This window comes from Bos mutus, chromosome 2 (assembly GCF_027580195.1).
Source record: "Bos mutus isolate GX-2022 chromosome 2, NWIPB_WYAK_1.1, whole genome shotgun sequence".
Taxonomy (NCBI): Eukaryota; Metazoa; Chordata; class Mammalia; order Artiodactyla; family Bovidae; genus Bos; species Bos mutus.
Window position 1 is genome coordinate 39,440,211 of NC_091618.1, and position 13,417 is coordinate 39,453,627.

The 13,417-nt window shown below is 42.4% G+C and overlaps 1 protein-coding gene across 2 annotated transcripts; it reads left to right on the top strand.

Annotated features, from left to right (window-relative positions):
• Positions 1 to 4,912: 4,912 nt before the first annotated feature.
• LOC102284092 (gamma-crystallin C) lies at positions 4,913 to 6,819 on the top strand. 2 transcript variants are annotated; one of them, XM_070380199.1, is made up of 3 exons: positions 4,913 to 4,921; positions 5,025 to 5,267; positions 6,544 to 6,819. In XM_070380199.1, exons 1-3 carry the CDS (start codon positions 4,913 to 4,915, stop codon positions 6,817 to 6,819), a joined length of 528 nt encoding a protein of 175 aa, XP_070236300.1. The 2 variants fall into 2 exon arrangements, with proteins under 2 accessions (XP_070236300.1, XP_005907103.2); XM_005907041.3 differs by having other exon boundaries at positions 6,547 to 6,819.
• The last annotated feature ends 6,598 nt before the right edge of the window (positions 6,820 to 13,417 follow it).

Sequence of the window (13,417 nt, forward strand, 5' to 3'; positions counted from 1 at the left end):
CCACACCCTCAAGGGCTCCATATCCACTGCCCTAGTGGCTTATTACCAGAGCAAGCATAGAATTTGTTACTTAAAGTGAGTCATTTTTGAGAGTGAGATTGTGTTTTATTAAGGATTGCACTGGGGCAAGAGGCATTAACAAGGACTGTTCCATGCAAACTGGGGCACATGGTTAGGCTTTTTATAAAGTTTCCTTCCCTGGAGGTTGCTGCATTATTTGATATTAATTGTTCCTAAATTCCAGTTCTTTTAACCTTTAAACTCTTAAGAATTGTGTTGGCTTCCTGGAGATATTAGCCCCGATCCTCTACTTGCCAATAATAATATAACAAACATGAATGAGAAAGACAAAAGCTTCTTGGAGTGCTGAGCTTTATGTTATTTGCTTAGCAGAAATACAATCACAAACTTCACATATGGAAATTATCCTGAAACACTGGAACTGAAAGCATGTAAAATTAGAGACACTGCTAATTCCTACCTCAGGGCCTTTGCGTATGAAGCTCCTTTCGGCTTATAATGACTTCTACATGATCTCCACAGGCTGGCTTCTTTTGGACAATAGGTCCCCATACAAATATCAACTTCTCTGGAGATGCCATATGACCATTCTATCTGTTGATTATATCTTGCTCCATCTGAAGTGGATTACACCCAACTCGCTCCATCTGAAGTGATTTACCTGAAATTTTATCTTTTACTTGTTTAGTGTTCCTCAATACTATCTGAAGTGTTCTCTTTTACTTCCTTAGTGTTTCTCTTTCTTACTAGAATGTAAAATACCTGTGACCAGCTGCGTAGCCATTGATTGAGTGCAATCAAATGTTAATTGAGTGCTGTTTGAATAAATGTGGTATAATAAATGGAAATGGTTCTATAAAAAAAATAAAAGTGCTTCACTGAAACCCTTTGGGGACTTTGGGGTTTGGGGGGGCATGAGCCACCTGTCTCCCTGCATGGCCTTGCAATAAACCTTTCTCTACTCAAAAATAAAAGTTAGAGACCTTGGTTCTTGTTGATCAAGTCTGCAAGTTGTTTCCCTTCCTGAGGTGCAGGCAAAGGGAACACTATCTACCCTGTAATCCCAAAGTAAAGAAAAAGTCAACGATGGGGACAGGCTGGGGGAAGACATTATGCTCAAACTAACTCCTAATCCACCCTTCCTCCTTCTCTCTGTCCTCTCTCTAAACACTGGGATCTTGAACAGATGAGAGTCTGAGGTGAAACAAAGAAGGGTTAACCCTATAGGAACTCACTAACCTTCTCCCCATGAAGATGAACTACCAATTTGAGAAAACCCTGGTATCAGCTTACATACTCTATACACACAAGTATTTCCTATATGTCCTAGTTTGTAACAAGTTCAGATTTTAAATCTTTTCCTTTCATCTTGTCCTCTTTTCTCCCTTTGAATCTCCAGCGTCTCTGGCCTGACTAACCTTATAAAAGTTCCACCAAAGAAAGAAACTGAAGTAGCAGCTATTCCAGAAAAGTGTCAAGACCCAATCTACCAAGCCATACCCTCAAAACTTTCTCCTCTCCACTGGTTCCCTCTCCAGTTTTCCTGCCCTGCTGTCAAGGGGTATGTCCTGATGTTAGCAAGTGTCTTATTCCCTTCCGTCTGGACTTTTGGAATTCAAATTTTCTTCTTTAGGGGTTTGTTAAAGTAAAACTGACAATCACAACCACCTGTTGCTTAAACAAAACAACATCGTTTTTGTCAATGAAAAATTAACCAGTCAACCTAAAAAGGAATTGGAAAATTTTTATTTGAGTCAAATTATAACCTGGGAAGAGCATCTCAGGAAGTTCTGAGAACAGTTCAGCCTGTTAGAAGTTGACACTGTTTATATAAGTTTTCTGAGGCTACAATGATCATCTGCGGGCTCTTACCCAGTCTCCTTCATGGCCACCAACCAGATGACATCTTCTCATTTAACCAAGCATGTATACGATACAAGTCCTACATTAATTACTAGGAAGAAAGCAGGTGCATGGTAAGGCCAATTGTTGACTGGACTTCAGAGACTAGCAAAACCCTGGAGTTGGCCCCTGCTGTTGTAACACTGATGTGGCATCTCAGGAGACATAACCATTAGAATTATGAAGGAGCAGAGGACTTAGGGGACAACACAACTTTTGTTTTCTCTTTTGCTTACTCATCTTGCCTATTATAAAGTGCCATTAAATAGATCAAATGCAGGGTGCTTTTGAAAGTTGAAAGTTGCAAATGCTGAACTTTGATGTGAGTGTGTAGGCCTGTTGTGCTGAGCATTTGAAATAGGTCCTGTGGACTACTACAATGATGAATTTCAGATGAGGGAATAACATTCATATCCCCCAGACATTTACTGAGCAAACTTTATGTGCCAGCTAGTGAGAATACAAAAGTAAAGATGGATAGGGAAGAGGGAGATAAATTAGGAGTTTAGGATAACATATACAGGTTAGCATATATAAAATGCAAGCAAGGGCCTAATATATAGCACAGGGAACTATACTCAGTAACCCATAAGGGAAAGCATCTGAGAAAGAACAGATATAAATATACATATAACTGAATCACTATTCTTAAAACTAACATAACATTATAAATCAACTATACACACACAGAAAGAAAGAAGGAAAGAAAGGAAGGAAGGAACAAAAGGAAAAAAAGAAGGAATAGATCAGAACAGTGTTTTTCAAAGTTTGGTCCAAGAGCAATCGGGTGCCACTGGTTAGAAATATAAACTCCTAGAGTTTTTTCTAGATCTAATGATGCAGAATCTTGGACAAAAGTAGAGCCTTAGCATTTTTAATAAGCACAGATGATTCATATGCACACTGGAGTATGAAGAGCACTAGGTGATTTCTTTTTTTTTTTCACTTTTCATTTTGAATCAGGTTATAGCTGATTAACTGTCTAGTCAAGGCTATGGTTTTTCCAGTGGTCATGTACGGATGTGAGAGTTGGACTGTGAAGAAAGCTGAGTGCCGAAGAATTGATGCTTTTGAACCATGGTGTTGGAGAAGACTCTTGAGAGTCCCTTGGACTGCAAGGAGATCCAACCAGTCCATTCTAAAGGGGATCAGTCCTGAGTGTTCATTGGAAGGACTGATGCTAAAGCTGAAACTCCAATATTTTCGCCACCTCATGCGAAGAGTTGACTCATTGGAAAAGACACTGATGCTGGGAGGGATTGGGGGCAGGAGGAGAAGGGGACAACAGAGGATGAGATGGCTGGATGGCATCACTGACTCGATGGACATGAGTCTGAGTGAACTCCAGGAGTTGGTGATGGACAGGGAGGCCTGGCGTGCTGCGATTCATGGGGTCGCAAAGAGTCGGACACGACTGAGCGACTGAACTGAACTGAACTGAAAGGATTGAACATCTTTGAGAGAAATGAATGGGTTAAAGTCATCCTTAATAATATCTCACTATGACTAATACCAAACAGTTATTCAGTGCTCATTTGTGCCATGTACATGCCCAACACATAAGACACATAATCCCATTTATGCATGTCAATGTCCTTCAGCCAAAGACCACCAGAAACACGTGCATGAAACAAGAGGGTTTGTTATTGGTAATAGCAGCAGAGAGAACATACACCATGGGGAAGCATGGACCGTCTTTGGAGGCTTAGAAAGAACTATGAAAGGATTTGTACTTCAGTTAGGTAAACTGGAAAAATGTCTAAAAAACAAGAATTGACTTGATTGGGTGGGGCAGCAAGGGTAATTTTATGATTGAATATCTTAATAAATCTGCTCATGGGGAAGGGAGCAAAGAACAAAGATAAAGCTGCAATTGATAAAGAAGTAGCAGTTAATCGTTTTGGCTGAGCGGGGAGGGTCTGGTATTTTGTGGGTGGCACATTGGCTTTGTTTCTGCCTATGCTGAGATAAAATTATGAAACGGCCTTATTTTGCCTCATTTCATTATGGTCTCAGGGTAACCTTTCCTGAAATTGGTATTTTGTGAGATTCTTTTTGTCTAGCAGGGAGATATGGCCTAGATCTGAGGGCCAGGCCAGCTCTCAAATGTTAGAAGCTACCCTTCCTTCCTTTCTCATTCCACATAGTATATCCCATGAGGTAAGTATTATGAAATAACTCCTGCTTTGAGAAGTCATAAGGCTTGGCCAAGTTCACATGGCTACTAAACGGACATTCCGAGTCCACGAAGTTTTACCACCTTCTCCTGGCAAAGGGGAAGCAATCTATAAAGCAATATACTTCTCAGTCTTGAACCCAATGGCCATGAAAACCTTTCTTTTGGTCTGTATCACAACTTGGCTGCCAGGGGCTAGATTCCAGTTATATGAAGTGTACTCACCAAAGAGGAAGTTTAATAACTATGTCTTAACAGGTCAGCCCAGTCAAAACTAGCAAAAATCAGAATCCAGATTTGTGTCCTGCACTGGCTGGACAAGAGCTGTGAAGAAAGAAGTCTTAAATAGAGTGGTCTCTGTCGTCCAGGAAAGTTAGTGCTTGTGGCATTCTGCTTCACCCACAGCCTCTCTGGAACTGTGGGTGCCCATCCATAAGGGCATAGATTTTTCCCAGAAAATACACGGGGCGTAATTGAATCATATGTATACAGATGTGAGTCTCAGGTCAAAAGTTCAGTCTGATGTGCTGATAAATTTATAAAACACCAAGAATCCAAATAAAAGCAACTCTAGGGACTCACCCAGAACCCGTACAGGACAACGTTAGAATATACCAGAGAATGAGGGCAAGCTCGACAGGCATTTCCACTGAATGCAGCATGTAAAAGGGATCCAAAAAATCCCCTTACTCACCCCCCCGGGGGCCCCTTTTGTGTTGTTCTTGCCAACGCAGCAGCCGCCCTGCTATATAGACCCGGCGCGCGGCTGGGGCCTCATAGCACTGAACTCGCATCATCCGTTGTCAATCAGCCATGGGGAAGGTAAATGGAACACAAGGGAAAGAAAATGGAGGGGGGAAATGCCTTTATACAGGATTTATTACGGGGAGCTAACGATTTAATTTGCATTATTCTTCCTTTGCAGATCACATTCTACGAGGACCGGGGCTTCCAGGGCCGCTGCTACCAGTGCAGCAGCGACTGCCCCAACCTACAGCCCTACTTCAGCCGCTGCAACTCCATCCGCGTGGACAGCGGCTGCTGGATGCTGTATGAGCGCCCCAACTACCAGGGCCACCAGTACTTCCTGCAGCGCGGCGACTACCCCGACTACTTGCAGTGGATGGGCTTCAACGACTCCATCCGCTCCTGCTGTCTCATCTCCGACGTGAGTTCCGATTGATTCCAATCCTGCCGCCTGAGTGTCCTGCAGTCTATCACCGATGGGTGTTAAGTCATGGAGGTTTTCCCTTAAATACACCTAAGAGTTAAGTGGCCTTTCAGAAGCTGACAAAGCCCAGTTAGATCGAGGCACATACACACACACACACACATACACACACACACAAACCAGCAGAGAATAAAAGAACAAATTCACTTAGGGAAAGAGTCAGTTTTGTTTTTAATTTTTACTGCCATTAGGTCAAACAGAGCTTGTCTGTAACAAATGTTACTATCACTGCAGGATTTAACACAAGTGGGGAGCCAGTTGGGCATAAGAAGGCAGTATTTCTAACAAATCAGTTTTTACCCTATAGTAAAGGAATTGATAATGAGCAAATTTGATAGTTTCCAGTGCAGACTAATAAATATAGACAACTATTATTAATTAAGCTGTTCAAAGATATTGTCCACTTCTGGGAAAAGTAATTTTTCTTAATTTGGAAAGTCAATTGAATTCTGGTTTCAGACTATTTAAACAAAACTTCCACCAAAGGTGTGGTTTTTAAAAATCTTATTTTAGTGGTAAATTTATGTGTATATGTATATACATTTGGGTTTTCCTGGTAGCCCAGATGGTAAAGAATCCACCTGCAATGCAGGAGACCTTGGTTTGATTCCTGGGTCAGGAATATCCACTGGAGAATGGATAGGCTACCCACTCCAGTGTTCTTAGGCTTTCTTTCCTCGTGGCTCAGCTGGTAAAGAATCTGCCTGCAATGTGGGAGACCTGGGTTCAATCCCTGGGTTGGGAAGATCCCCTGGAAAATGGAATGGGCTAACTACTTCAGTATTCTGGCATGGAGAATGCGTAGTCCATGGGGTCCCAAAGAGTTGGACGTGAGTAAGCAACTTTCACACACTCCCATATACATTTGGGAAATAATACTCATATTAAAATATTAACAAAATACTTAACATTTTCCTCCCAAATATAAGTTTGGGTTATCACGTAGGAATCAATAAATTAGGGAATTAAGTATTAGGAATCAAGATATTTGATTTTTTGATGGAGTCTAAACCAGACCTTGAACCTCTTAAAAATTCCACCTCCCACATGAAAAAAAGGAAAATGAACACACAAATATTTGTTAATATTTGCTAGTAGAATACAGATCACAGCAATTTCAGAGTCTCAGTTCTGACATTGCCCATCTCATGTCCCAACCTGCCAAGTTCATCTCCTGTTTGGTTGCTTTTTCTGCTCCTCTGTGTGGACCGAGCAGACAAGCTCCCATAGGCTGCGGCTGTATGAGAGAGAGGACCAGAAAGGCCTCATTGCGGAGCTGAGCGAGGATTGCCCCTGCATCCAGGACCGCTTCCGCCTGAGCGAGGTCCGCTCGCTGCACGTGCTGGAGGGCTGCTGGGTCCTCTACGAGATGCCCAACTACCGGGGGCGGCAGTACCTGCTGCGGCCCCAAGAGTACAGGCGCTACCAAGACTGGGGGGCCGTGGATGCCAAGGCGGGCTCTCTGCGGAGGGTGGTGGATTTATACTAAAATAGGTTCACTACCACTTTCTCATTTTGGAATCTATTTAATAAAGTATTTAGTCTGTATTGTTGGCAATCGCTGGCTTCTGTTTTTCTTTCATTGTGTGCCAGTTAATCCACCTGTAAAGGTTGAGAAGTGGATAAGGTGTGTGTGAGGGGGGTGGGGGGCAGGGAGGTGTCTTCCAGGTAGAATGAGTTTTGAACAAGGGTCAGGAGTGGAGGTGGAGAAAGGAGGGAGCCTGTCTGAGAAAAAAAGGCAGACTAAAGGAGAGAAATGGGGGATTTCCCTGGTGGTCCGGTGCTTAAGAATCTGCCTCACAATGCAAGGAAATGGGTTCATCCCTGTTCGGGGAACTAAGATTCCACATGCAACGGACCAGCTAAGCCCTCATAGGAAAGAGCCCACATGATGGCAAGGAAGAACCTGAGTGCCTCAACTAAGACCCTGTGCAGCTAAAAAAAATCAATAAATATTCAAATGGGAGGGGGTGACTGGGGAAAAGCAGCATTCAACTGAGGGCCTAAGGAACAGCATTCCAGCAGTTTCCTTCTGACCCAAGAAGTAGTCACGAGCCACAGAGAGTTACAGATGAGTGGTGAAGGGCGGCCCATTTGCAAAAAGCCTGATTAGACTACATAAGGAATTGTAGCTTTGTTTTACTTTCAAGCAGAGTATTATATAACTAATGCCAGGGCTTCCATCAGTCATTGGCATACTTTTGGACTCAGTTGAAGACCCTCCTTCTTATTCCAAAATAACTCCTGATTAGGGTGCACCTCTTGGCCTGTTCAGCTACTGGACCAAACACTGTATGAATTTCAGAAACTGCACAGCTGTACACAGTGCCCATCTAATGCAAGTAAATTAATGAGATAGACATTAACATTCTAAATACATTTGCATAATATAGTGTGCTGCAAACAAAAAGAAGTTCTTTACCAAAAAAAGGCTCAAATTTAAAGGTACATTAAAGAAAGTCATAATTTCTAGTGTTTTAAAGTAACATCTGCTTGCTCTGTGTATTTTTACCTATAGTAAATATGCAGCAAAGCCCTGCATAGTTTTTAATTGAAAATTCTTTCATCAGAGAAAATTGTTAATATTTTTAATTTGAAATTTTGCCTCCAAAGTGAAAGTCTCTCATAACCTTACTACTTTATGCATCCTATAAAGAAAGTGGAGGAGTCCTTCTGAGTCCCACTTTTCATTCCTAGCCCTTTTTTACACTTAGTGGGTACGCCTCTCAAAATGTTCCCTCATTTATATAGCTGTCTCATGAAGCACATGCTTTTTTTCTCTACAAGAATGAAATTATGCTGTACATATTAGTCTGCAGCTGGCTTTTAAAGTGTAATGTGATACGGATACCTATCTAGGTAAGCACTTTGTTTTGTTAACGGCTGCACTGTGATCCCTTGTTGGAGATCTGCTGGATTATTTAATTATTTATTCATTGGTAACTGAGCTTTTCCAATCTTGCTTTTACAAACAAGGCTACAATGAATATCATCGGATATATATCTTTATCTATGTATGCTAAGTTGCTTCAGTCATACACTTTGCGACCCCAGGGATGGTAGTCCACCAGGCTCCTCTGTCCAAGGAGTTCTCCAGGCAAGAATACTGGAGTGGGTTGCCATTTCCTCCTCCAGGGAATCTTCCCAACCCAGGGATCAAACCTGCATCTCTTTATGTTGCCTGCATTGGCAAATGGGGTCTTTACCACTAGTTCCACCTGGGAAGCCCCATCTTTATCTATACATGCTAGAGTTTCTGGAGGACAGAGACCTAGGAGTGACACTGTCACTCAGAGCACAAGTTATTTTTTCTTTCAGTGGTCTGCTCAATTATTAACCACCAGCGAGCCTAACTTCTTTGAGTTAGGAGTGTCACTATTTACTGAGCACCTACCATAGGTCTGCTGTGTGCAGCACTGGCAATGAAAAAAGAAAGCAAACAGAAGGCATTGTCCCTCCTGCGACAGAACTCTACACAAAAATACTAAACACTAACAATAAACAATTAGTACATGATCACTTTTTTTGATCCAGTGCTTCCCAAGTACTAAATAATTCACATACACATGTAATCACTTGTTTAACAAGTACTGTTACCGCACAGTTTTAAGGCATCCCATGACACATTTATAGGGGAAAAAATGGAGCAATGTTTATCTCTATATTTTTTTGTGATACTTGTTTTTATTCCTCAACTTTGGGAAGGAAAAATATTTCCCTGGTATGATACACACATTTAGAACTTCCTTACATACCTTGGGCTTCACTGATAGCTCAGTTGGTAAAGAATCTGCCTGCAATGTAGGAAACCCCAGTTCCATTCCTGGGTCAGGAAGATCCTCTGGAGAAGGGATAGGCTACCCACTCCAGTATTCTTGGGCTTCTCTTGTGGCTCAGCTGGTAAAGAATCTACCCTCAATGTGGGAGACCTGGATTCGATCCCTGGCTTGGGAAGATCCCCTGGAGAAGGGAAAGGCTACCCACTCCAGTATTCTAGCCTGGAGAATTCCATGGGCTGTATAGTTCATGGGGTCCCAAAGAGTTGGACACGACTGAGCCACTTTCACTTTACATACCTTACCTTTCTGCGACACTTTTTTCTCTTTTATAGGACAACAAGTCCAGTGAAAACAGTTTTCAGTGAGTAGGAAAAAAAATTAGTTTTGACACAACAGACAAAAGATTGCATGGCAGGAGTAGCTAATTCCAGCCTTTGGCCCTTTGGCTACTTCTACCCCCATCCCACTCCTACCTTTCTGACCCTTTTTCTAGCCCACTAGTTTCTTTTTTATAAAGATTTTTTTTATGTGGACCATTTTTTAAAGTGTTTATTGAATTGATACACTATGGCTTCTGTTTTATGTTTGGGGTTTTTGGCCAAGAGGCATGTGGGCTCTTAGTTCCCTGACCAGGGATCAAACAGGCACTTCTTGCATTGGAAGGCAAAGTCTTAACCACTGGACCACCAGAGAAGTCCCTAGCCCACTAGTCTTGAGGTACAAACCTCCACTGAAATCCTCCTGTCCTAAGGAGAAATTCTAACAATCCAGAACTGCCCATTTCTTGCGCTAAAAATAAACATGCTTGAGATGCACATATAGCAATGCTACCGCACAATTGCACTCATCTCACACGCTAGTAAAGTAATGCTCAAAATTCTCCAAGCCAGGCTTCAGCAATACGTGAACTGTGAACTTCCTGATGTTCATCTGGTTTTAGAAAAGGCAGAGAAACCAGAGATCAAATTGCCAATATCCTCTGGATCATTGAAAAAGCAAGAGAGTTCCAGAAAAACATCTATTTCTGCTTTATTGACTATGCCAAAGCCTTCGACTGTGTGGATCACAATAAACTGTGGGAAATCCTGAAAGAGATGGGAATACCAGACCACCTGACCTGCCTCTTGAGAAATCTGTATGCAGGTCAGGAAGCAACAGTTAGAACTGGACGTGGAACAATAGACTGGTTCCAAATAGGAAAAGGAGTACGTCAAGGCTGTATATTGTCATCCTGCTTATTTAACTTCTATGCAGAGTACATCATGAGAAATGCTGGACTGGAAGGAACACAAGCTGGAATCAAGATTGCTGGGAGAAATATCAATAACCTCAGATATGCAGATGACACCACCCTTATGGCAGAAAGTGAAGAGGAACTCAAAAGCCTCTTGATGAAAGTGAAAGAGGAGAGTGAAAAAGTTGTCTTAAAGCTCAACATTCAGAAAACGAAGATCATGGCATCTGGTCCCATCACTTCATGGGAAGTAGATGGGGAAACAGTGGAAACAGTGTCAGACTTTATTTTTTTTGGCTCCAAAATCACTGCAGATGGTGACTGCAGCCATGAAATTAAAAGATGCTTACTCCTTGGAAGGAAAGTTATGACCAACCTAGATAGCATATTGAAAAGCAGAGACATTAGTTTGCCAACAAAGGTCCATCTAGTCAAGGCTATGGTTTTTCCTGTGGTCGTATATGGATGTGAGAGTTGGACTGTGAAGAAGGCTGAGTGCCGAAGAATTGATGCTTTTGAACTGTGGTGTTGGAGATGACTCTTGAGAGTCCCTTGGACTGCAAGGAGATCCAACCAGTCCATTCTGAAGGAGATCAGCCCTGGGATTTCTTTGGAAGGAATGATGCTAAAGCTGAAACTCCAGTACTTTGGCCACCTCATGCGAAGAGTTGACTCATTGGAAAAGACACTGATGCTGGGAGGGATTGGGGGCAGGAGGAGAAGGGGACGACAGAGGATGAGATGGCTGGATGGCATCACTGACTCGATGGACGTGAGTCTGAGTGAACTCCAGAAGTTGGTGATGGACAGGGAGGCCTGGCATGCTGTGATTCATGGGGTCACAAAGAGTTGGACACGACTGAGCAACTGAACTGAACTGAGCTGAACTGAAAGGCTTATCAAATGTATTTCCTAAATACTCTGATTTGAAAGTCAAAATCACTCCTTGATCCATGGACTGCAGAAGGGATGTTGTGTTAACAGGAATGAAAATAACATTAATCTTATTGTACATCTCTATCAGAGCTACTGGGTGACCAGATGCCTTGTCACTGACAGTACTATTTTGAAAAGAATCTTTTTTTGGAGCCGTAAGTCTCAACAGTGAGCTTAAAATATTCAGTAAACCATATCGTAAACAGATGGTCTATCATTCAGTCTGTGTTGTTGTTCCTTTTACAGATCACAGGCAGAGTAGATTCTGCATAATTCTGAATGACTAGGATTTCTGAAATGGTAAATGAGAACTGGCTTCATTTAAGATCACTAGCTGAATTAGCTCCTAAAAAGAGAGTCTGTCCTTTGAAGCTTTTAAGCCAGGCACTGACTTCTCCTCTTTAGCTGTGAAAGTGCTAGGTGGCAACTTCTTCCAACATAAGGCTGTTTCATTTAAATTGAAAATCTGTTATTTAGTGTAGACACCTTCATTAATTATCTGAGCTAGATCTCCTGGATGACTTGCTGCAATTTCTACATCAGCACTTGCTGCTTTACTTTGAAGTTTTATATTATAGAGATGGCTTCTTTCCTTAAACCTCAAGAACAACCTCTGCTAAATTCAAGCTTTATTTCTGCAGTTTCCTCACCTCTCTCAATCTTCATAGAATTGAAAAGAGTTAGGTTCTCTTTTACTCTCATTTAGGTTTTGGCTTAAGAGAATGTAGTGGATGGTTTGATTGTCTATCCAGACTACTCAAACTTTATACATATGGGCAATAAGGCTGTTTCACTTTCTTCATTAGTGTGTTTACTGGAATGCGTGTGTGCATGCAAGCTCAGTTGCTCAGTCATGTCCAACTCTTTGCAATCCTGTGGACTATAGCCTGCCAGACTCCTCTGTGCATGGAATTTTCCAGGCAAGAATAATACTGGGGCCATTTCCTCCTTCAGGGGATCATCCCCACCCAGGGATCGAATCCATGTCTCCTGCACTGAGCCACATGGGAAGCCTGCTCACTGGAGTAGCACTTTTAATTTCTGTCAAAAACGTTCCCTTCAAAACCACACTTTGGCTAACTGTTTGGAGCAAGAGGCTTAGCTTTCAATCTATCTCAGCTTTCAATGTGCCTTCCTTACTAACCTACTTACACTAGCTATACAAATCATTAAACCTGCATGCAACAAAAGCCAAACCTGAACTAGTCCCTTTTTTCTTCACTTTTGTTTGAAACAATGTGAATACTTATAGAGTGACTAAGGGTTACTTCCTGGACCAGAGCTCAGGAAACAGGATGTTTCTTCTTTCTTGCTCTCCCTCCAAAGACAATTCCCAGACAACTCCTGCAGAGCTCTGCTTCTGGCCACAGATGCAAGGAGTGTCAGGCCTTAACCTATGTTCACTTAGCATACTAAGGTATTGTGTACATTTGTCACTCCTACAATTTTCTGTGAAAGTGATAGTTGCTCAGTCATGTCCATCTTTTTGCGACCCCATGGACTGTAGTCCCTCCAGGCTCCTCTGTCCATGGATTTTCCAGGCAAGAATACTGGAGGGGGTAGTTGTTCCCTTCTCCAAGTGATCTTCCCAACCCAGGGACTGAACCTGGATCTCCTGCATTGCAGGCAGATTCTTTACCATCTGAGCCACCATGGAAGCTCCAGAATTTTCTGTAGAGCATTGAAATTAAGCCACATTTTGGCACAAGATATTTACATTTCAATTGTATGAGAAGTGGTGGTGGTGGGGGGGATGGTTCCCTATTTCTTCCCCCAGGCTGAAATAAAGCCTTTCTTCTTCCCAGTTAATGAAAAAAGCCAAACCCAAAATGTCCTCGTTTTGGTCCTTCAGTTGGAAGTGGAATTGTTACTTGCTCAGTCATGTCTGACTCTTTGTGACCCCATGGACCCCCAGGCTCCTCCATCCATGGAATTCTCCAGGCAAGAATACTGGAGTGGATTTCCATTCCCTTCTCTAGGGAATCTTCCCGACCCAGGGATTGAACCCAGGTCTCCAGCATTGTAGGCAGATTCTTTACTGTCTGAGCCACCAGGGAAGTCCCTTAGGCCTTCAGTTGTATCCTAAATTTCAGCTGTAGCTGCATGTCAGCTGAGTCAGTGGTCCCCACTGACATCCC